Here is a 26,308-nt window from a genome sequence, read left to right on the forward strand (position 1 = left end):
CTTCTCCGGTCTTTGCGCGAAGGACTACTGATTCAAATAACCGTGTTATCTTAGGTTTCACCCAGTTCTTTTGCGCTCGACGTAATGACTTCATTGGCGATGAGTGCCCTTGATTGAAGCCTTCGGTTTACCCGCGGCTCATAACATTAGCACAGAATCAGTTCAATCACCAAAAGACCATTTCAGTTCAGACGCGCTGTGTGTCTCTGAATCACGCATGTGATGCAGCACGCTCGCTCTTTATCGGAACGCATCAAGGAACGTCCGACAGAAAGCGGTTCTTGACTCGAGAGAACGAGTCAAAGTTTCGTTCGTTATCTGGCTCGGTTCAGTCAGTGTACTGTTTGAGTAAATGAATTACTCCGGGATATTGGTTTATTTGAACTCAGAGGGAGTGTCAGCCATGTTAAAAAAAAGTTAACAGCTTAAGTCATTTGTGGATTAATGCTTATTGTAGACGCGAACCGTTTCAAACCGATTCAGTTCGATTTGGTGAACTGGTTCAAGAAGCTCCGGTTACATCGAGTGATACGTTCGCGACCGATGTGAGGTGAAACGCGCTCAAACAGACCCGGGGAGAAGTCAATGCTGAATAAAGTAGTAGTTTTTTGATATTCTTTTCTACCAAAATGTAATTTTCGATGCTTCAAAAAAATTCTAACGGACCCTCTGATTTCCACATGGACACTTTGAAGATGTTTTTATTACCTTTTCTGGACGTGGACAGTTACCGGATTACATTCTCAATGGAGGGACAGAAAACTCTCGGACTAAATCTAAAATATCTTTATACTGTGTTCCGAAGATGAACGGAGGTCTTACGGGTTTGGAAACGACATGAGGGTGAGTCATTAATGACAGTAATTTTAATATTTGGGTGAACTAACCCTTTAAGGTACTAATAAGTACCTTTAAGGTACCAATATGGACTGTTTAGGTACAAAGGTTTGCCTTTTGAAAATGTACCGCCCCAGTGACAGATTTTGTACCTTTTTTCTGAGAGTGTAGAAGACTACTAAAAAGTTTATCTTAGGAAATCTCTTTAACATCTATTTATTATTTCTCCTAGACTATCGAGTTGATGGGATCAAATTGAGATTTTGTTTTCATCTCCTGTTTCTTAGATTTTAGTTTTCTCCTGAGAAACAAATGCCAGTATTAATTTTAGGGTCTCCTCTAAGATCTGAGACTCTGAGACTCAACAGAAACTTTTATTTGCATCTCGGTATAGAGATATTACAGAGATTTGTAATTTCATTTTTTCCTATGGGACAATACAAAACAGATTTGACTATGTGTCTCTTGACTATTACTCTTCCAAACAGAGAGTTTGAGGCGTCCTTTACCTAACCTTGCTCTGTTGAGTTTCATAGAGAGTCTGAATGCCTGGCATGGCTAATTAGAATCGCTAATTTCAGGCATTATACCAGGACGGGAGAGGGTAAGAGGTGTGGGCACAAAGGCACACCAGCAGGCCTTGTCTTGCTTTGTGCTTAGCAGCTGGATGAAAGTCATTTCCTGGGAACATCACACACACAAAAACCCAGCGCAGGAAATAACTCTAGGGGGAATGAAGTGACATCACGCTGCGTCAGGGAAAGACAAAGAATCGTTATCTGCAATGTCATGACACCAGCAGTGGGCGATTTGGCTCCGAACGAAACCCTCACGGTTTTGTTTTTCTGGCCATCTGTGGACATAGAGACAGAACAATGGAAACAACTACTTGCCAGTTCTCTGACTCGTGCTGGTGGTGGCTTTGGTGACCGAGGTCTTGCTTGGAGCTTCGTTGGACTCTGGCGGGAGGTGAGTGGAGGTCGTTTTAGAAAGGGGGGCGGGCGTTTTGCTGATGGGAGGCACTGTGGGAGGCGCGGATGAGGCGACAGCGTGAGAGGTGATGGGACGAGATGTGACCAATCTTGCTGGTGCTGATGAAAAAGAGAAAAGATTCTAAATCAACTCGGCAGCTTTTGCTACTGATGCTTCAAGTGCAGAATAAAGGACAATCGAGAGTGGAGTAAGATGTGTCGCACCCTTAAAATCGCAAACTGTGGACAATTTTGGTCACATGACCATATGTTTAGGAAGGACCAATTATATAAAAAAAAAAACTACTTGTGATTTTTCACATGTACTGTATATATGCATGTAAAATATATGTAAATCGTAATAAAACACTACATTACAAAGATGCTCCAAATATGAAAGACTAAAGCATCAAAGCATGCTGGTGCTTTATGCCCATTCATTTATAAATTGAAGAGATCTGTTTTTATCTCAGTTAAATACTTTTGGACCTTCTAAATGACATTGCAACATTTGTTCTGTTGCCTCCTGGGTAAAAACAAAGAAAAACAATTTTGTTGTTGTTTAGCGTCAAGGTTATGATATGTCCCTCTTGACTAGTTAATAAAATCAGCAGTCTCGTTAAAGGCGGCACCAAAGTCAATAACAGGACACAAATGTTTTTAAAAGTGAGGTTATTGTTCATATTGTTAAGGAAAAAAGGTTTTCATTATATTAAACCAAAATATAAAAACTTTCTTCACATTTGAAGACTGTTGATGTCACCTCATTGGTATGAATGTATTAATACATTTTCCTATTAAAATATTAACCTAATTAACAACAACAACAAAAATTGTTTTCTAATACAATATGTTCTGAGTAATACAGCATCTGTTGGATCATCACAATCTTGCGGTTAAACTTTCACTTTGGTTTCTGCTGAAGAAATGAAATGCTGCATGGAGAATAAAAAGACTGATACTGAAGACCTATTTTTTTCCATTTTCAAGACTTCCACCTTGCGTTCTGTGAACATCTTGTGCAGTACTCGGCCTGATTCAACAACTGCCTAACCATTTCTCTAGCTCTAAAATGTTCTTCAAGGAGCAGTTTCAGAGCTGAGGCTGTCATCTCCTCAGCTTATCAGAAAATCTGCACACCAGAGATGTGAGAAGCTGTCTCTGTCTCTCAACACGGAAACTGGGGCTGTTTTACCAATTTTCTCTGGACAAGCTCAGAGTCTGGCATGTGCACAAGGTGGATAACTATCATATGCCATCTGGATTGTATTGCTCTCCCTCCTGCAGTTCTGTTGGTCATAATCAAAGCGGGGCAATGGATCCAGCCCTCGCTGCTCTGTTGTATTTCTGTATGCTGCAGTCAGACAGATTGTGTTTGTAATAGAGGCCTGGGCATGGATGAAGGAGTCATCAAATCTCAGTCCCTCTGATGGAGGAAACCGTGAACACAGAGCTCCCTTAAACGAGGGTTTATCGCTTGCAGATTACAGTCAAAAGACATTTGCAAAGCATTTTGTCAAGGCGCATGGAGGAAGATGGAAAACAAAGCCCCTTGAGCAACAGTGCAGAGACAAACACAATGGTTCTTAAAACCAAATAACTACTGACTGAGCTTTAAGGTCCTAGATTTATGAAAGGCTCAATGACAATAGATGTCTGATTTGATACAAATTTGATAGTTTAAAATGTCTCAGAAATCTACTATTTTGTATTCATATACAAAACAATGCATTATCAATAAACAATTACATTTGATTACTTTAAAAATGTAAAGTGGTACAACCATATCTTTCCCTTCTAGAGGACAAGATCATTTTTCTGGGCTGATGCTGTGGACAACAATATTGTTATTAAGTGATCTGCCTGCTCAAATAAAGGTAAAATGAATGAATAAATCAATAAATAAATAAACAATCTTTGTATACACCCTGAATATACTTGAGTGCACACACACACCTGAACTTTTTTCCCTTTTTTTTAACCAAGAACTTAACTATAATTTTAGTTAAAAAAATTAAAATTCATCACATGCATATTCATTCATTGCCTGTATTGTTCATGTTTAACAGCTGTTTTAATAATTGTATGTTTTATGTATTTATTTTTTAAACATATTACACATTATTTATTGATAAATGTATTTTTTTAAATCATAAATATTCTATTTAATTTTTGAATTAAGGTAAAATATATATATATATATATATTTTTTTTTACACTAGTCAAAATAATGTAGCCATTATTTTATTGAAATACACTATTTTGACTACTGTTTGGCAAATCTGTGAGCATATTATACAGAGAAGCACTCATGCTGAGACTTTGATGCTTTGAAATGAAAAGCCTTGTGTTCCCTAAAGTTAACTCTGGGCAGAACTGCAGGATTGTGCCGCTTTGGCACCTGCGGGTGAACATAAAACAAACTGTTTTCTTTTTTGTGTGTACAACAAAACTGAGGTCATATTTTGTTTGGGACTGTTTAACTTCTTAGCAAAAGACTCTTTTTCTGAAGTAGATGAGCTTTGGGAGGAAATATAGTTTGCTTGCCTTTGCAGGAGATCCCGTCTCCCTCCAGGCCTCGAGGGCAGGGGCCACACCTGAAGGAGCCAAAACCGTTCACACACCTGACGCCAGGAAAACACGGCCCTCTCTTACACTCATTCACATCGTCCTGACACGTGGCACCTGTGAACAGAAAACAGAAAAGCATTATTATTATTATTATTATTAAATGTGTGTGTATAAATGTTTTTCAGCAACCCTTTTGCACATTACATTGTTATGCCAGTAGGTGGCGAAAAGTAAATTGATGAGTGATTCAACCATTCATTCGTCCAAAACACAGATTTTTTCACAGATTACTGTGAAATTTGCACGTGGGATCTAGCTCTCACAAGAAATTCATGAGGATTTCTATAGAAAACAAATCAAGTTAAAGTCTTATAAGCTCAAATCAAGTGACTGTCTTATAAGTTCACATTGATTTCTATAGAAATAAATGGATTTTACGTGCGAAAACAGTAAATGTGACCGCACATTTAATGCGGTAATCAATGAATCATTCCCTCAAACGATTCATTCAAAACACTGATTCTTTCAAAAATAAATCAAGTTACAGTCTTAAAAGTAACTGAATCATTCACTCAAGCAATTCACTCAAAACACTGATTCTTTTAGATACAAATCAAGCTATAGTCTTATAAGTTTTGAATCACTCACTCGGATGATTCATTCAAACAAAATGATTCGCTCAGGAACAAAATGCCACTTCTGTGTTTTTCACTGAATTAAGAAACGTTTCTACTCAAACTTTAGAACTATTTTGATTGGAGGGAGCAAACATACACAATGTAACTGAAAATAAAATGCAAGTTATTCAATATTAACTCATGTGTTGAACCTGCTATAATTTATTGTCATTAAATTATGATAGTGACTGCACAGCAATTACCAGCTACCACCAGAATCATAGCAGCAAGTTTGCATCAATAGCTAACCTCATAAAGTGTGACTAGTAAATGGTTGGCTAATATCTTGATTCATTCTGAATATAGGTATGTTTATGGTTAGTATTGTCACTCTCTGTGAAAAACAATAGCATTTTGAGCCAATACTATGCTTCAAAAGGTTTTTTATTATTTATTATTATTATTTTTTTAATCTAATAACTCTTATTCAAAGTCAACTTTGTGTCCAAACACACATCTCAGATGCAGAACTTTGAGGCGGAAATTCAAATACTCAGGAAAACACTAAAATTGTGGTGAAGCATTGTTTATAGAGGGAGATAATAATTTCCTCCACTTCTTTCCTCTGCTAAAACATCAAGTGGCCTTACCAAACTGCTTTCAGCAAAGATAAAACATTTCTGGGCCGATTCATCTCTGTGTTTTGGCCTGTTTATTACTCCCAGCAGTAGCTGCTGGGCATTTGTCCATTTTTCTTTTTTTTTTTCTTTTTTTTTTTTTGTATTTGTGTTGTTTGTGGCTTCTCTTAGAAATGTGTTTGAAGGGGATCTTTAATAATGTCTAAACCATCTGCAAAGGCCCAAAGCGTTACGAGCCACAGCAAAACATAAACTTTTATCCAACCAGCAGTGTTGCTTTATCTCAAGCATGCATCGCCATTAGTGGAAATGGACAAACTCTCTTTGTAATTTGATCAAGAATGGAACTGAGCCAAGAGTTTGTGCTTATTTAGATGACCTGCTTCATAATCAATAAGAAAAAAAATGCACGCACACATACAAATAAATACAAAACATTGATCCAAGGATGAAGTACCAGAGCAATAATGTGAGAAAAAGAATAAAACCTTAGTCACAACTCTTAATTGTTCCATGTGGATTTATATTAATGTCAATATTAACGCATTAACATATATAAACCTATACTCCAATTTTAAGGCTTTTTTAAGGCTTTACTTGTGAGGAAGAGAAGGTACAAATGAAATTAATTACATACAATAAAATATATACTCCACAACCCTGTAAATTATAAGAAATGAATATTAAATAAAGTGTAATAAATATAATTCTAAATAAATAAAAAATTATACACACACGGACACATTAAAATGTTTTTAAGGCTTTACTTTATTATGAGGACATTTTTTAATGTGAAGAGAGAAGTAAAAAGTAATTTAATTAATTATAGTAGTAAATATTATATATATATATACTATATATATATAGACATATATATATATCTATATATATATACATTATATATATATATAATATACATAATATATCTAATATACATATACATATAATCTGGATACATATATATACCTATACATATACATATATATATATATATATATATAGAGATATATATATATATAGATATAGATATAGATATATATAAAACACACACACACACACACACACAACGTTCATATACAAATAACACTTATATCCACAATGCTGGTATTAAGATATTCATACTAATATATATTAATATCAAATCTTTATATAAATGTAATAAATTATAAATACTACTGCAATAAACAAGTATATATATAATATATATATATATATATATATATCTATATATATACATACTCGTTTATTTACTCATAAAACAAAAAAAACAAACAAAAACGTTCAGTTTAACATAACATGGACCATGAGCGCATTTGAGAGATCAAAACATGTATTTTTTGACATGTTAATTCAGCAGTAAAGTGAAATATAGTTTCCAGTTGGGCCAACATGTCTCCTGAAATGGTAATTTCCAAACAGTTAAGGAAAGAAAATGGAACTTAATTTGTGCATTGTAGGTTGAAGTAAATACCTGTGAGTCCAGCAGGACACTGGCACTGGAATCCGTTGATCAGATCCACACACACTCCTGCTCCACACGGGCTGGAGCCGCATTCGTTCTGCTCTTCCTGGCACAGGTCGCCATGGAAACCCACCGGGCACACGCATAGGTACTCGCCGCTGCCCGCTGGATACTTGATGTTAGTCACACATGTCCCTCCGTTCATACAGCCACACGGCTGCACCATCACCTGTAACCATGGAAACATGGACAGAAGTGTAAGGTAACACAAGTAAAAATAAAACAAAGTTAACTATGTGTCTCAAAACCGTGTAACTTTCAGGCAAGAGTCTGAAAAATTATAATATAATATAGAATTAATATAATATAATATAATATAATATATCATAATAATATTATATAATATAAATATAATCTAATATAATTTAATATAATACAATTTTAATATAAAACTACATTTGTATTTAAATTTTTCAGAAAGTTTACATCTATAACTTCAAGATATCATTTTATACATATCATTTTATTTTTCTAACAATTGAGTATATAATAAAATAATATTGAGATATTAATTAATTATTTTTTATTTGAATTTTTATTACGCATATAGAACATTTTGAAAAATAATATATATATATATAATATATATAGATATATATATATATATAATTATATATTTATGAAATTAAAAATCAGTATTTTCAGTAATATTTAAATATTTTCTTACCAAAAAAAAAAAAAAAAAAAAAAAATTCTTGTAATAAATACTATTATTACAGACTCATATATATATGCATGTATGCATGAAGTGCCTAACTGACCCAAAATGTCATCCTTTTTTTTTCCTTTTTTTTTTTTCTCAGCATTGTTGCTAATTGCTTACAGTCTCTCTCTCTCTCCTGTCCTCAAACGACTGTATCTGTCAAACTCCGACAGTCTTTAATAAGCACTAGGAGGCAGGAAGCAGATGCTTGTTAGCTGTCTAGGGCCCACAGAGGAGATGGAGAGGACGTTTGTCTTTCGTTGCACCGCATTGTTGTGACACAAGACTCTGGAAAATCTGGGCAGCTGAGCTCTGCTGTACTTATGCCATGATAAGAAAAAAAATAAAATAAGGCTGTACAATGGTACTGATTGATTACCATGGAACATATGCAACAAAGTACCATTTTTACTTGTCTAATGTCATCTAAGCCAATCACTTGTAGTTTAAAGAAGGAGAAAGGCCTTGCAGCACCATATTCCAGTACTGTTTCAAAGATTAATTTGATCTTTCTATGAATAATTTACAAATCTTTGAAAGAGATCATGAAATAGGTGAATATACAAGTTTGGCATTTACATTTAGTCATTTAGCAGACACTTTTATCCAAAGCGGCGAACAAATCGATTCACTAAAATGAATCAGATTTCCCAAATTTTACATAAGAGGGCAAAAACAGTTTAGGAGAGCATATTTCATTACTGCTTCAACTTGCACAATAAAATGGGAGAAAAATGTGATGTGTCATACAACATTATGTAATGCTCATATGCTACTAAAATATAGTTTTTAATTATTGTAATAAATATGTATTTAAAAATATAAAAAGGGTTTTTAATTTTTTATAGTATTTTTATTAGTATTTAATTTAACACACTGACTTAATAATTACTTAGACAAAAATAACAGCATACAGGTTTGAAGTGACATGAGGGTGCACAGATAACACAGTTTTTCAAAATGTGTTATAACATATAACACATTTTGACACCCAAGAACAGGTTTGAATCCTTATTTCTTATTATTTCATTTCACCAAAACATAAAAATCAGTCAGGCGTCAGTTTCTCGATGTCTCTCACCTCCACGGTAAATCTGCTCTGGGCATCACACTCATCAGCCACAGTAAATTGAAAACTGCGCATTTCCAACTCGTCCACTTTCCAGATGAGGAGACCGGCCGGGGAAATTGAGGCCCCGGGGGGCCCTCTCTCCAGCTGGAAGTGCAGGGCCGAGCCCTCGGGGTCCGTGGCTGTGAATTGGTACACAAAGTTCTCACCTACAAAGGTCTGCAGGCCGTCCCGCGGCGGGTGGAAGGTTGGTGGATGATTAGCTGAGGAAATGAGAGGAGAAATGCAAGAGATAATAAGGTGAATAAATCATCGGTTAGAGCTGATTTTCAGTCAACGATTTTGTTTCTTGATGAATATGTCTGATAATATTTAGCAGTGTCATTTTTATTAATCTTAGCTTTGTGTAATTGGACTGAAATGCAATTTTATTTGACTAAATTAACGCTCATCATCATTATTTGTTAATTAACTGCAAAAGATCAAATGTAAATTAATTGAAATTTTTAAAAAATGTAAATTTTATTTTTTTATTGTTAAACGTCATTTTTATTATTACAAATTTTATTAAACATATCAAACTTAAAATAAATATGAGTAAATATGCAAAAGATCATTACATGCATATCATTGTTGCTTTGCTTTCAGAAAGCAAAATGAGAAATGACCAAATTCAATTTTACAGAGTTTATTTTTTTATTTCATTTTTAATCTATTTTAATAACATATGTCATCTAAGTGCTAAAAGAGTAATATATAGCTATATCACATTGACCAAATAATTACAAAAGGAAAATCAGCAATCGTTAAAAATGGAAAAAAAAGAAAAAAATGAGCAATGTCTCACATGGAACAAACAGGCACACAAGGAAAATCTGTTTTCGTTATATCTGGCATGATGACATTTGTGGGATAAAATCTGATTTACAGCATTGTGCGTTTGTATCCAACGGTTATTTCCCACTTCTTGTTTCGTGTGAAACTTGACCAACAAAATCCGCAAAACTGAGCAAAAAATATCCATCTTAAGTGACATGCAATTATCCACAACAAAACCCTAGAAAATAAACCGACCCTGATCTTGAAATATGAAAGCATTCTCTGCAACAATATGTCACTCATATTCAAAATCTCATCCATGAGCAGCATGACTTATATGAGCTTGTGAGTTTCTGGCTGGGAAATGTTGACTAACAACAAAATGGATCCATAAATCTGTTCTGACATCACAAAGTATACAAACCCAATGCCAAACAATCCAATAAAAATAGCATTGTTATTCTCATAATTGCAAGCATGCAAACCAAGTAAAAAAACACATGTTAATTGTTCCAGAATGGTCTGATGTCTGTTTCACACAGATTTCTTCAGATATGTAACAGTTCTGCTACAGTACAAATTCTCATTTGAATCACTTAAGTCAATTTTGAGATTTTCCTCTGATGATCATCTCGTCTGAATTTGTCTCTATGAACGAACTCTCAGTTTTGAGACAGAATGATGAAAAAAGCACAGCAGAAAGCGCGAGGGAAATAACTAGCAGAAGATAAGTTGGTGTGAGGTGAACGGTTGTAATCTTCTTTAAAGCTGAATGTGTGTGGAGTCTCAGATAGCATCAGTCCGACCCTCATTTGCAGCGCAGGCAAACAGACGGATGTTCGCTGTCATCTCTCTCTCTCTCTCTGAACACAGTGGTGTGGAGTTGGATGTGTGGCTAAAGAAGAGGGAGTTTGTGCTCAAATGCAACATGATTCCCAAAGAACTTGCCAATAAGAAATAGTGTGTGTATTTGTTTTGCTATACTTGCAAAATTTTTTAAAATAAAAAATAAAAAAATGAAAAAAAATAAAAAAAATACAAAATATTAATAGATCACAGCCTTCGTTTTTTGAATCCGTACCCACACAAATTCATAATCGTGCGCACGCTTTCGCAGAAATATTAAAAGACATTTCTGATTGTTCAAATGGTCAGCTGTCAGGGCCCCCCTCAAAATTTGCGGCCCCAGGAAATTGCCTGCCCTATTGCTCCGCCTCTAACACCCCAGCTCTTAACTGTGGTAAAATCACAGTTCTCTTTGCCATAATAAAACATCCCAGGACAGTCCAGTTCTTCATCCATATCCTGTAAGTCTCCTGAGATGAAAACAGTATTTAAAAGAACCTAATGAAATATTACACATCACTACAAGTCTTCTCAGTGTGCTAATAAACCCAAAACTAAAGTTTATTACCAAGTGCTTTGCTTCAATTTTTGCAAAGCTGTAAAATCCGAAAATGTAACGTCAGCTAATTGAAATTCACAGCGAGCGTTTTCCAGCTGGCTTGCCATATAACGTCTCTGTTTAGCTGCTGTAATAAGGTCTGTAAGCTGTGGGCTTTTAACTTCAAACATACTGAAAGTAGTAGCAAGAAAGCGAGTCTTTTCAGATCTACTCTATACTTCCTTTTATAGTTTGATTATAACCGACACAGTAAGCACCTCACACAAATTTTCAGTTAAATAAACATTGTAAATGTCACATTTAGTCAGTCCAAACAGTTCTTTTTATATTTTTTTACGTTTTTTTATACAGCTGGAATGGGATTCAACCCACCTCTACCTCCATATGCACATATGTATCTGAAGCATTATTATTAAATATTTGACTACAGCTTGTATTTTGTATCTTTATGTTAATTGGATTATCTTTACTTGCATTCAGTTAGTTTTAAATTAGATTGTGCTGCAGAAGGTTGTTGGGTCGAGTCCCAGGGCTGCTGAAACTTGTAATTAATTTGCAGCTTAATAATGTGCTGTGTGTGTGTGTCTATATGTACAGATACTCTTCAATAATGTGTGCTAATGCCATCAGATCTCGGTTTGCTTTCATGTCGACTGTGTTTACCACCATTAATAAACCACGCATATTTATTAGGAGGCCGAGTAACAAAACATAAACACAAAAAAAGAATTGTTGGAGTCTCCCTCAGCAAAACACATCCCGTCTATATTACATGCTCTCTCCTGAGACGAGGAGGAGAGAGAGAGAGAGAGAGAGAGAGAGAGAGAGAGAGAGAGAGACGAGAGAGAGAGAGGAGAGAGAGAGTGTTAAGAAGATCAGTAATGAAAACTAAATACAAACAATAAAAGCTTTAACTGAATATAAAATAAATTAAATGGATATATTATTGTTTATACATTATTGCTTAATAATATTAATATTAATGTCCATAATGTCCACAAAAAATTTAAATTTAATATTAAAAAAATTAACAACCACTAAACAAACCCCAGTCCAGTGTTATTTTTTTATTATTTGTATTATAGTATTAATTTATATTTTAAATTAGCTTTTATTTTCCATTTTCAGTTATTTTGTCTATTAATTTTTTTTTAAATAATTACAATTATTTTTCATATAGTTTTTTAGTTTTATAGTTTTATATTTAAAAAAAACAAAACCAATGCTGGTACCACCCACCTCTATTAAACCTGGAAAAAGTAAAAAAAAAAAAAAAAAAAAAAAAAAAACCCCTGTCAAATGATACTAAATTAAACTAAAATTAAAACTAAATGCTAGAGTAAAAACCAATGAAAACAAAGCTAATGTGAAAATAAAAATACAAAAGGATCAAATAAATGCACTGTAAAATGAAAAAAAAAAAAATACAGTTCTAAAACTACAATAAACAAACAAAGTGTAAAAAAAAAGATTTTTCAAAATTGTAAATTCTAAAACCTAAATCAAAACTAAAAATAGAAAAACATAAGTAAAAAATAGAGTGAAAGAATGAAAAGTAAACTAAATTGAAAAAACAATTTGAAAAACAACAACAACAACAAAAACTATATATACCTATATAATATATATGAGATTAAAAAAAAAAACCAATTCACTAATCCTGCACAAAACCTTTCCATTGTTCATGGCAAACTTTACGAAAGAAGAAAAGAAAGAAAGAAAGAAAGAAAGAAAGAAAGACAGAAAGGAAGGAAGGATATGTGTTAATAATTTGTGCCGTTGAGCGCTCCAGGCTTTATCAAAGAAAGACAGAAAGGAAGGAAGGATATGTGTTAATAATTTGTGCCGTTGAGCGCTCCAGGCTTTATCCACCAGTGTGGAGATGTTTTGCTTCTGCTCACGGTTACACTGTGGCTCAAGCCAACTTCCTCTGTCAAACCTTTGAGATAAACTTCAGCCGCCTTTGCTATAAATCACCAAAGCATAAAGCCTGGTGCTGATACAATCTCTATATTGCAAGTTTTTAATATCCAGCGGGACGTGTAAGTCGCAACGCCTGGAGGACATCCGCAGCAAAGCCGAGAAGATAAACAGACCAAACGGATCCACCTAGATAACTCATCTCTCACGCTGAGATTACACGCTATGTGGCAGCTGAAAACCCCGAGAAAGAAAGCGAGAGAAGGGGAGGACATCAGGTGCTCAAGGGATCGGTTACTCCGTCAGTTTCTGGTTTCGATGATGTGAATAATATTGTCTGTTTTCCACATCCACGCTCTGGGTTTTTCCAGCGCACACCCCAGTGGCCTCACGTATCGCTGGTGTCCTGCTGCACTGAGAGCAGTTAAGACACTAAACGCCTATGACAGACTTTTTGCCTTTTGAGTCCATAAACTCGCATCCTCTGCGACTTATTTTCCAGTGGAAAATCCAGGCCATTAGTGTAGGAAGTGTGATTGCGCACAGTGAATATAAAGTGCAGGATGATGGACAGATGAACAAATGAACAGAAGGGCCACGAGAGAAGTTGTGCAACAACAATCATGAAGGTTTAAAATTATCTTCATTCAAAAGAGATGTAAAATCTGTTTAAAGGGTTTTAAATAGAACAGGGGTTTCCGAACAATTGCTGTATTGTAATTTGTATTCTATATATTGTACTCCACAATATTTTGTTATGAATTCAGATCAAACAAAAAAAATCTCAAAATTGAAAAAAATAAAAAATTAATACATATTATATTTAAATAATAAAAACAAAATATTAATAAATAATAATAAGTAAATAATAACTTAAAAAAAATATTAAGAAATGTATAATAATAATAATAATAATAATAATTATTATTATTACTTTTATCGAAATGGTATTATATTCATTTATTTGAAATTAAAATTATATGAAAATTATAGAAAGATTTTGATCTTCATAAATCTTTATAAAAAAAAATGTAATCAAACATTTCAAATCAAAACCATCAGCAGTAACATCACTGTTTCTTGCTTTTTTTTGCATAATAAATTTTTTTAATTTATTAATAATACAATATAAAATAATAATACTATAAATAAGTTATCAGATTTATGTAATAATAATAATAATAATAATAATAAAATAATAATAATAATGTATATAAGTCTGTAAAAATTCTGTTAAAATATAAATTGCATAAAATATAATTATACATTCCTAATTATATTTACAATTCATATAATAGTTAATAATAATATTAATTACAATTTGTGAAAATGACCTATAAATTAATGATAAAATATAAATAAAAAAATATATTCATAATTATACATAATTATTAACATAATTATATTACAATATAAAAAAACACAAAAACACCATAACATCATGAATAATAACCATGATAATATAATAAATAATCACCTTTAAATTGCAAATCACAGTATTTTGGTCATAAATGGCCAACAACCTAGTTTACCTTTTTATTTTTCAGTTTCCTTCTGGCAATGCAAATATAGTTACAATTCATACAATAACTAGTTGAGATAAATGCTATATGCATATGTGTATGTGTATCCCCCCAAACACCCCCCCCCCCCACACACACACACATTTTCTATGCTAATTGTGAACAAAATATGAGAAACAAAGGATTATTCAAAATCTATAGGTCTTTTTAAGCATATATTACTAATAATTGTCTGAATATCATTACCTTCAGCTTGCAAAGTCCAGAAGCACTCATACATAGCTGGCAAATCCCATCATAAAGTGTTAAAAATTTGCCCTCACTGTACTGATGACCATCATTAGTCACCTGAAGAAGAAGAAGAGAATTAGAGAGATTTAGATACTTTTCCTGAGTGAATGTAGTACTACTAATAAATGCATTTTATTGTTTAAAGCCTAATGTGTGGTCAACCGACCATTATTTGTCACAAAACAAACCCTGACAATGAAAAATTGTGTGGTTGATTCTATATGATGATGTTTATTATATGCCTACTTACCAAAAACCTCAAATACCTTGACATTAACACTGAACATTGAGTCATTATTATATAATGTATAGGGGGGGGGGGGAGAGAGAGAGAGAGTAAAAAAAAAAAAACGCTAAATATTTGGACTGTCATATCAACCAAAATAATTGCATAATAAAGATAATGCAAAATGCATATAAAGAAATATTTACAGCTGGTAAACAGTCTTAGCACATTCGTCACTGGCAGGTGATGCAAAAAAGTCTGTCTTCTTGTAATACTTCAGACAGAGTGTCTTTAGCAGCACTAGTTTGTTTAAATCCAAAAGCGAGGTTCATTTTTCACCCCCTCAGTGAGTGTTAATCCCACAAGCCTTTGAGATTAATGCGGGCAGGAGTTTAGGTGGATTTCGAGATGTATTACCTCACAGATACGTCTTTGCTCTGACCTTCAGAGGCACCCTGTGGCTCTTTCAACATTTACATTCATGTTAACGATCCTCCTCATCACAATACACAGGTTTTTAGTACATTTTTTTTTTTTTTTTTTTTACATCAGTAAACACACTCATTAACAGTTACACACATAGATCAAGCCACACTTTGGGGCCGAGCGATGAGGTCAATGATCACAAGACCTGAATGGAGTTCACGAAGTTTTTAATGTTTATGTTATCCATATACTTAAAGATAAAGCCAAATTGGATTGCTGTATGGGCTGGCAAAGCATAAAAATGATTAAAAAGTGATCTGTTATGGCTGTCATTCAGAATAGAAAAGCTCTACTCTATCTCACGGCTCGATGATTTTGCCGTGATATAATATTTTAAAGCGCCCGGCACACATCATTTAGCTTGGCCTCAAACAGCGAGTGTGGCCAGCATAAATTCAAGCTGATTTTAAACGTTAAAACCCTCAACTGTGAAGGAGACTTCCTGCATAATTGGATTTCGCCAATGTTCTCAATTCAGTGGCCGCTTCATCTTTCAATCACAATGGAACGTTTCGAAAAAGATGGCCTGCTTTTATCAGAACGATGACATTTTGATTCATTCAGTCACTGCAAAAAATGGCATTGGAAAATCAATCACATGAAGCCTCGGACAGATCCCTGTCCCTGAGATTGATGGACAGGTACCTTAATCTCCCATCTGGCATAGGGCTGCTCGCTGGCCGTGAAGTCCATCGTGTCGACGGCCATGTTGCCGAGCCTTGGGACGGAGCAGTCCACTGCTTTAGAGCTCAGAAACGAGGCTTTGGTTCTCCCTTCCTCTTCATTCATCCAAAAAAAACACAACCAAAAAAAAAAAAAAAAAAATATTAAAAAAAAAAACAAACCTGTATGACTTTGTTTCTTCAGTGCAACACAAAGTTAGGTATTTTGAAAAATGTTCTGGCCGCTCTTTTCCACATAATGAAAGTGAATGGAAGTCATACAGGTTTGGAGCAACATTAGAGTAAGTAAAGGTTAATTTTAAATTTTAGGTGAACTTTTTCTTTAAATTCAATCCTCATTTATCAGAAGATATGCTAAAGCTTTAGGACATATGTGCTTCAGTTGTTCAAGGCTGTTTGAGGTCAAATTAAATTAAAGCAATCTTCACCCCTGGCCATTCATTCTTTAAGAAAAACAGAAACAGCGAGAATAATGAATGTCAAACCAATTTGCTCAAATGCGATGACCTCACACAGCAGGCGAAACACCCCATGGGAAAAGGCGGCGAGAAAAGTGGGCGGTTCGGAAATATCTGAGCGGTGGAATTCAAATGAGAGGAAAGCATGCAGGCAACATATTCAGATTTAAATGGTGGGATTCTTGTCATTTTTTTTTTTTAGCTACATTTGCTTTTTAACCATGATGTTTTGAGGTCCCAAAGACCCCAAACTGTATTTGTTTAAAAATAACAATAATAATTTTAAAATTAACCTTTGGTTCACCATCAAATGCATTTAATATGTTCCTCTGGCTTACTCAAAACCAACTACGAAGATGTAACTGAAGACAAAGAGAAAGACAGACATGAACTTTTCATAAATTTAGAAGTATTAACCTGTTCAAGTTAAAAGTTAAAAGAATGTTTTTTTTTTATTGCTATTCAAAAGGCTCTAGGGTCTGTTAGACCATGAGGGTAAAACTCGATTTGACAACATGAAATAAAAAAAAAAAAACTTTTAAGTAAAACAGACAATTTAATAAAGGAGTCACCAGCCGATATAAATCCTCAGATAATTACAGCACATTATATGTGTGTTGCATGTTGTTTATTGGTCTTATTGCATGGTGTTTTCTTTGAATGTGCTCTGCTGTGTTGACTGATTACTTTTTTTATTGCTTTGGTTAACTCCTCAGATGTCCCCATGCCTTTCTCCCCCTCATTCTTGTAATTAAATATACAAACAGATGGCAAGCAGGTATAAAAAAAAAGCCATGCTAAGTTTATAAAGACTCCCTGATGAAATATTAAAGAAGACTGGCTTAGAGTCATACGTGATCTTAACCTCGCAAAAATAATTTGCATTTAAAGATAAATAGATGTAATATCTAACATATAAAAATTCTCTCTTTTATGTATGTGTATATATAATATCAAACATAAAAATTATGTCTTTTATATATGTGAAATATATATATATATATATAGATATATATATATATAATATATATATAGTAGATATATATATATATATATATAAAATATTTTACAGTTTTTTTATGTTTTGTTTTGCTTATTAATACGGCTAAGATCATGTTCCATACACACACACACACACACACATGTATGTATGTATAGTTATTTAATAATTAGAAAATACTAAATAGTCTCATAATATATGAGAGTATTTATTATTTTCTAATTATTAAATAACATAATTATTTTAATATTAAATTATTAAAATATTACAAGTTTTATAAAATAATACACAATTTCTCTCTCATATATAAATTATACTTTATTTATTATTATATATTTATAATTTATTTGTTTTATTAAATAATACAAACAATAAACAGAAAGAGAGAGCGAGTGAAAGAGAGAGAGAAAGATATTTTATTATTAAAATACTAATATTTTAATATTAGTTATTTATTATATATAGTGCATTATAAAGTAAATAATTAATATATTATTAAAATATTGTAATCAATAAATTATATAATTATTTAATACTAAAAGTTTTATAAAATACAAAATATTTAAATTTCTCTATATAATTTGCCTAATAAACACAAGTGACATCGTTCCGTGTCTCACCTTTAATCTGATCACAAGACATGCTAGGTCAGGTGAGTCGATGAATCCCAACCCGAAAACTCTCACGCTGTCACAATCGAACTCACGTACGTCACACAAACCGCCGTTCTCCAGATCGGTGATTTCTATTGGCTGACCTGAGGAAACCAAAGAAACCGACAATTTATAACACATAATTTGAACAAAAGTACACATTTTAGGGGTTTGTCCAAATACAAATACACTAGTTGTGGCTGCCACAGCAACTTCAAGTCTCTAGAGGCGTGGCCAAACAGAGGGGTGTGGCCTGTCATTTACATTTATGCATTTAGCAGACTTACAGTGCATTCATGCTAACATTTTTTACCTAACATGTGTTCCCTGGGAATCGAACCCACAACCTTTTGCACTGCTAACGCAACACTCTACCACTGAGCCACAGGAACACTGAATGTGTATGCTCATTCAACACAACCAAACCCACACAAGTATATACACACCCTTGCTCGGTAGAAAGCAATTTAAGGAGTAAATGGAAAAAGTCCAGACTTTTGTGGGTCACAAGGTCAAAACCAATGTGTTCTTTGTCATTCAACTCAACAACCTCATACAAAACCTCACAGAAAAAGCCTTTCAGTCGAATAAGCCAGCAAAAATGACAGTCTACCGTCTACTCTTTGTTGATTCATTGAAAAGGCACTATGAGAGTCTTGTTAAACCTGAAAACTCCATTGTAAATTTATGTGAAGTATTTAATAATGTGCGCTCTTGAAAATGCACTGTCCTTCCCGAAAACCACCAATAAATAAAGTTTACGAGTCTCAAATGGAAAAATGCAACACCGGCAGTTTGAAAGACGCAGTCACAGCAAACGAAAGTCATTTCCAAGTACATCGCCGCTAACAAACAAACAAACAAAACAATACCGGCTTTAAGCTATACAATACATCAGACTGCTGGATTCTGACCTTGCCAGTCTGTGTTTGTCATTAAACAGAACAGATTTATTCGCCAATATTACAGTATAATTAGAGCTGGGGAAAATAACGATTCTCCATAACTGAGCTTGTTGAATAATGCAAATGAGTAAACACGAGCTTGTTTGGGCGTCTCTTAGGCCTTATAAAACACAAGAACATTTAATATAGTTTCAGCGACAGGCAGAGATGACTGTACTGTGGCTGCATTATGCTTGATTAATGCGATTATCCCTCCCATCTCGGCTCATTTCAAATCAGTGTTTTTATTACCAGAGCATAACCTTACGTTTGGATCTCCGCAGGGTGGAAGTCTATTTAAATCACATATCTGTGACACAAACAAAAATGGATGTACTGGGATGGGATGCTAAACTAAGGCAGAAGTGTAGTAAATATCTAAAAATGGAGAAGGAAAACAATGAGAGTTATCAGAGAAAATGGTCCTCGGAGGAGAACAATTAAGCACAGAGTGAGTGCTAATTAATTTTAGCCTCATCAAAGAACCTCCTCCAGATGGTCTTATTTTGTATAATTTTACACTTGGTAAAAAAGTGATAATAAAAATAATTACCAAAAAAAAAAAAAAAAAAGGCCCCCTAGGAAAGACAGAGACCATTGTTTTTTTTTTTTTTTATAAGACAAATTGAAGACACATTTGATATTAAAAAAAAAAAAAAACAATAAATGTTTTGTTAGCTTAAAAATAATAAAAATAATACACACACACACACACACACACACACACACACACACACATATATATATATTAAAAAATATTAAAAGTATTATTTGATACTGTATTTTTCAAGAACTTTTTAAAGGAGTTTCTTTTTTGCATGCATATTTGCATATTTAATTTTTTATTTATCAAGATATCGCCTTTCATATATATTCCATTCAAGTATTTCTAAAAATGTCTAAGAATAAACTATAATATAAATCTATTATATAGATGCAGTTTATTAACATTTAATGGCAATATCCGATAAACTGTTTAAAACCATATAGAAATTTACTTTAAACAACTACCTTTCCAAAATTTGCATATTTTTATGCATTTATCTACATATAGTCCGCAATATAAATTATATCTATATTTCTAAAAATGTATAATTATAAACTACAATATATGTCATATTATATCATATAATGTTGCAAATCATATAGAAATTGACTTTACTTTCCAAAATGCACATGGCCTGTTTCCCCATTTCAATTATTCTTGTTATCTCCTACTCAAACAATTACCATGTTATGTAAGATCATGTGAAAATCAATAAGCAAATAATTAAAATGATATTAGCTGTCATCATGGCTTCAAAACAAGCCACAAAAACATGAACCTTAAAAAAAACAAAACAAAACAAAAAAACCCTTCACTCTTACTGCAGGAGTGCCACTCAAAAACCTTCCTTATCGCCTTGGAGATCAAAAATTTCCAGCTCAGCAGGTCAGTGAGGTGATTTTCCCATGATTCACTCTGCTCCCGAGTGCCTAAAATGCAGATCTGAACCAGACAAGCCTCAAGCACTGACGCAGTGTACGCACACACATACACACTCTCACACACTGTCCCTGACCAGCCAGGAAGGGAGCGTTTGAGATATTCAGGAGTTTTTAATCTCTGCCACAAGGGCGAATGCTGGTGCTTTATGTTTGAAGAGAAATGATAAATGAGGAGCGATGGGATGACTCACTGAACCTGCTGAATTAAAAAAAAAAAGAAAAGATGAATCTAAGAATAGTCCTTTCTGCAGAATGTGACCCCTGCCTCACAGCTGAATGAAGGCAGAAGTGAGGTTTTTCAGATTGTTCCACTACTGAATGAAACCCAAACATGCACAGGTATTGAATCTGGTCTGATTGCCTTTTCTATGGACTTGATTTTCACTCTTCCTGGAATTATGCGAAATAAAAAGTAGTAGAGCTTCGTTCCCGGACACCCTACATGTTGGCAGTAACAGCATAAAATGTGCCAAAAGACTGAGGAGAATATGTGATGTGCAGTTTTCTGGCCTGTGCGAAAATTGAAATTGAATCCCTTTGGTTCCTTTTCCCTCTCATTTTCCAACACTGAGGTGAATCTAATAAACACACGGACTGAAAATGTAGCCAGGATGCGCCATTTGTATACTACAGGAACCATTCAGACAAAATTAAAATTCTGTCATTATTTACTCACCCTCATGTTATTCCAAACTCGTATTATGTTATTTTGTTGTTCATCATGCTTGACACATCACTTTGAACTCTAATTGTACAATGAGAAGAGCTGCATAATCTTCAAAAAAAAAAAAAAAAGACCATGCGGTTTTGGGATGACATGAGAGTTAGTAAATAATGACAGAACAGATGTGTGATTTTGGTGTGCACTGTTTCTTTAAGAGGGTCATGGAGCTGTATTAGTCCTGTTATACCATTCATATTTCTAATTTTTGCTTTTATTAATATTCTATTTTTGACATTATTGCCATTTTTATTTGTAGTATAATAGAGAAAAGAGCAAATTTCGAAGTCACATTGTCCAAATGAGCACCACAGTTCTGTGCATTAGCTAGAACACCTGTGTTGAAAAGTTCTTAACTCTGTGTAAAAAGTATCTTAAATTTTGGCCATCCTATCAAATAACGAGTGATGAAAAGGTAACAGCAGTAATTATTTTCAGGTCATTCGTCAATCTGGAAATGGATGGTCAGATTGAGCACAGTGCATTGCGGGACACAGTGCATTTACTCCACTCTTTGGCTAATGTAGTAGGTCACCCAGACAAAAAATCTGCATACAGTACACAGTATACAGGCTACATTCAGCAGAAATAAATGGTGCATGTTAACATGCTAACAACAATGTTTAGAAATCATGAGGGCCAAATGTGGACACGAACAAAGTGAAGCCCTGCAAAAATCCACATTTGACTAGATGAAATGGAAATAAAGTCAACTGAATATGCTTAGCCATATGTCATGGCCAAACCGAAAAAGAAAAAAAAACACTAATGGATGGTGCTCCCAGATGTGGAAGAGGCATTAGCCGATGATCAGTTGGGCAATTAAGCAGATTTATCTAGCGGTCCTCCCTGTACTACCTTGCACGTTGATCCTAGCGTTGTTACCATAAATCAGAGCTGGCTCTAGGAGAGGTTGAAAAACGTCAGTCTGTGATAAAAAGCCCTCTCTAGCGCTCCTAATCTGCTCGCTAATTTGTGTTAAAACTCCCATTTCGTCACCAAGCCAGCCCCAGGGAGCATGCAAAAAACGTCGAGGGAGACAGCGGCTTAAAAAAGATCCCAATGCTAATCAGAGAGCCGGTATGGGCGTCTGGCACAAAGCCAGGCGTTAGCATACCTGCATAACAATATCTCATTGATATGAAGGTTGGGTGGGAAAGCTAATGGCACTTCTGAGCCCTCGCCGCAATTGCCAGAAACCAAATCAGTCGATAAACACACTCAATGCCTTTTCCGTTAGAAAAGGAGTTCCATGCAACAATTCAAATAATTCACACAATCAATAAAAAGCACACTTTCCCAATCACACGCCATCTGCGGTTTCTTTGAAGACATGCTTGAGGGAGTAGGAAATTGTTCTTTGCTGATTGTAAGGACAAGGAATATATAACAACAGCATCCAGAGCAAAATATAATTAAAAGGAAAAGAAAGCGTACAGCAGACAACAAGACACTAAAAATATATACTTGATGAAAAGAGCTGGCACAGGAAAAAATTTCATCTAATGCCACAGAAATGCTCTGGCACCTTGGCCACCATCTGTTAATGGCAGCTGTAGTGAACACTGTACTTGTGCCAATGTGCAGGATTTTAATTACACACATTTGGCCTAAAAAGCAGCGAAAGTACTGACCCATAGAGATACAACATCACATTACACTAGACAGTCATCTACTTACAGATCGATGCCTGCAAACACAATGAGAAATTGCTGAATGGGACTGATGGATGAGACTCCATCATGTCGAGAGCGAGTAAGAACAATGGTAGACATTCCCCAGCCTTCCGAGCAAAGCCTCAAAGACAACTTTGATCCACAACTGTGTTCCCTATTCAAACCCCCTGCAGATACGTCACACAAAAAATGTTGCAGTACCCCATATGGCTAGCTTGCCCATATGATAGCTATTTTGCCATAATTTCAGCCCAGGGTGTTTCTGATAATCAAGGATCCCTGGGGACCACATTTGAAGCAACAGTCAGATGTCAAAATGATCACTTACTGATAGTAAGACTGCAGTCATAAAAGCTGTAGCCTGGATAACACTGACAACCCCACTCTACACATTGCCCATTCAAATTACAGAAGTTCGGACAACGTAGGGCTGTTGCAATATCCTCCAATGATCTGGAAGCTTCCTGAGAACGCTGGGTCCGGTTCTCCAACCACTTCCGCTCACATTCGTTCTCCAGGAAGGGTACAAGGGCATCCTCCCAGGCCAAATCATCTTTCAACTGAAGATCCAGGATGCAGAGATCCACAGCTTCTTCCAGGCGCTGACCCAGCAGACTCTTGCATACTGTGCCCATGGTTGAGTTCGCCAAGGCCAGTTGGCAGACCTCCAAAGCTTTGACAGAAGTGAGGCCACTAGGTGTCGGCCAGGAAGGGTGGGCAGCTGGACGGCTGTAAGAGCGGTGGTCATCTGGAAAGAAGTAGGCAAAACTTTCGAGGTCGGTCTGGCTTAGGGCCTGGACAGTGTAAACGGCCAGAAAGTCAAGGGTTTGCCTCTTAGGCCTTCCACCTGTGCTTGGTAAGGGCACCTTCGATTTATTCATGTGAGGAGTGTCAACTTTAAATAATGAGTCCAGTTCTAACTCCTCTACAGAAGGAGAGTTCTCTGCCAGACCTTGGGACACCTGAGACTTTGGTTTAACACCTAATTCTGACACTTCAGCCAATGTATCCCGCTTCTGGATGTTACGGGTGGAGACAGATTTAACGGTGTGCTCGGCAGTGGCATCTTTGAAGGGGAACAGGGACGTGTAATCTGTGTCATCGTGAGATAGGCAGCTAGAGATGGGAGGTGGGTTTAATTGGCCTTCGGAGGCGTGTGCTGAATGGAGAGACAGGCTGTATCCCTTTTGACAAGCACAGAAATTCCACTTTATCTCCTCATCCACGGCAGGTGGCGTGCTGTCAAACAGGCTCTCCCCAGGCGTGATCCTGACACGGAGAAATAAAACAAAAATATGACTGTCTCAAATCAGCCTTTGAATTAAGCCCTCAAGCACTGCGTCAAGAGAGGATTTAGAGTTCGAGAAAGGTTAGCCCATTAGATTAGAGACTTTCCTCTGCTTTAATTATATTTGACATTAAAATGAGCAAATCAAGGTTAAATGGTGATGCAAACTCTAATCTGAAACCGAACTGCTATCCAAGTCTCCAATCTACTCCCACTTGTTTGGCATCGTTTGGACGTTTTCAGTTTGTAAGTGTGAGACCATTTTTGCACATATATCTGCACATTTTTATGTCTTTCATAGTTCTTATCTGCATTATAGCTCCATATTTCTGACCAGGACTATCAGTTAAATCCACCTTTGAGCAGGGCTCTTCAGCTCCAGTCCTGGAGGGCCGGTGTGCTCCCGAGTTTAACTCTGACCCTCACCAAACACACCCAAACAAGCTAATTAAGGTGTTTAAGCTAATTAAGGTGAATTACTTGCAAATTATAGAATTTACAGTGGGTTAAACTGGGATTGATACTGAAGTCTACAGGACACTAGCTCTCCAGACTGGAGTTGAAGAGCCTTGCCTTAGAGGACCTTAGTGGCGCACCTCACGACAAATTTGGTTCTGACTAGATTTATTACCCAGCTTTAACTCAACAGCAAGTTAAGTACCATATATCGTTTCTAGTGAAAATATAGACTATATGGATGTTGAAAAAGCATCTCTCACCTCCAGCCCTGAATGAATTCCTCTAGGTCTTTGTCACGGTAGCTTGTGCCTGCAGGATGATGGAGGTCATTGTGGCTGTTCCGGTCAAATAACCCGCACAGGCCTCTGGTTGCGTTAAAGTCCTGACTTGGAGCCCTGACGGACAGACTCATTCCCCAATCACTGATGTCTGCTCGCACAAATGCCCCTGAGGCAAAAACGATCTGCAGGGGTCAAACGAAAATGACCTAAATTCTTACATTTTGAACGTTAAACATTAAAACTAAATCAGGTCCTGCTGACCCTTAAATATGCAAGGCAAGTGTATAGATAGTGTCAAGTACAGATTTTTATTAAAATAAAATGTTATGTATTTTTCTTAAAAAAAAAGATGGAGAAAAATTCTACAAAGATAAAAACCTGTTTATTTATATTTCTTACTAATTTTGCAAAAATTTAATCTATAATTAATTCATTTATTATTAATTTATATATAAAATATATTTGTGTTTCAATGTCTGTCCATGGCTCATGCATGTACTGAGTCTATCCAACATCTGAAATCATACTTCAGTTAAACTTCAGTTTACCCCAACTTCAATCATAAACTAAATTCACATGTTAGTAAAAGATCCCATTTCCCTGCCAGCTGGTTGTGAGGACATTAGTGGCAATTTGTCAAGAGTCTACATCAGAATATTACAAATCTAGATAAATTTAGCCATCACAAAACACTTCCTCATTCAAAGTGTGTCACACTGCAACAATGACAACATCTGCTGCACTGACAGACCGATGGTCTATTGAGACCGAGCACTTTAAAATCTTTTTGCAGGGGGAAAAAACAGGTTTTCCAAACAGTTGTGATCTGTGTTTACTTTTCAGACAATTTCACCAAGAAACTGAAACTTGAACTGCAAACCTTTCGCAGTGAGCATGACTGAGATTTCCTGAGTTTGTATGTCAATGAGGTATCATACAGTCTATTGTGTATTCAGTCAAATCTAATATTTATACTGTGAGCAGTGTTGGGGAAAGTTACTTTTAAAAATAATGCATTACAATATTGCATCACACCATGAAAAAGTAACTAATTGTGTT

At 35.1% G+C, this 26,308-nt stretch overlaps 1 protein-coding gene and 1 long non-coding RNA gene across 2 annotated transcripts in view; one reads left to right on the forward strand and one right to left on the reverse strand.

Annotated features, from left to right (window-relative positions):
* Window positions 1–26,308, reverse strand: part of LOC109046950 (von Willebrand factor D and EGF domain-containing protein-like) — a 49,773-nt gene that overhangs the window by 13,153 nt on the left and 10,312 nt on the right. Inside the window, 11 exon segments of the mRNA XM_042711759.1 lie at window positions 1,731–1,928; window positions 4,356–4,493; window positions 7,106–7,325; window positions 8,941–9,191; window positions 11,816–11,843; window positions 11,845–11,934; window positions 14,842–14,943; window positions 16,244–16,392; window positions 18,347–18,496; window positions 23,550–24,490; window positions 25,229–25,431. Of these exon segments, the coding sequence (XP_042567693.1) occupies window positions 1,731–1,928; window positions 4,356–4,493; window positions 7,106–7,325; window positions 8,941–9,191; window positions 11,816–11,843; window positions 11,845–11,934; window positions 14,842–14,943; window positions 16,244–16,392; window positions 18,347–18,496; window positions 23,550–24,490; window positions 25,229–25,431 (2,470 nt within the window).
* Window positions 1,555–4,688, forward strand: LOC122134864. Its single transcript, XR_006153148.1, has 3 exons — window positions 1,555–1,806; window positions 3,610–3,685; window positions 4,364–4,688. It is a non-coding gene; the product is annotated as an uncharacterized LOC122134864 (long non-coding RNA).

This window comes from Cyprinus carpio, chromosome A22 (assembly GCF_018340385.1).
Source record: "Cyprinus carpio isolate SPL01 chromosome A22, ASM1834038v1, whole genome shotgun sequence".
NCBI lineage: Eukaryota > Metazoa > Chordata > Actinopteri > Cypriniformes > Cyprinidae > Cyprinus > Cyprinus carpio.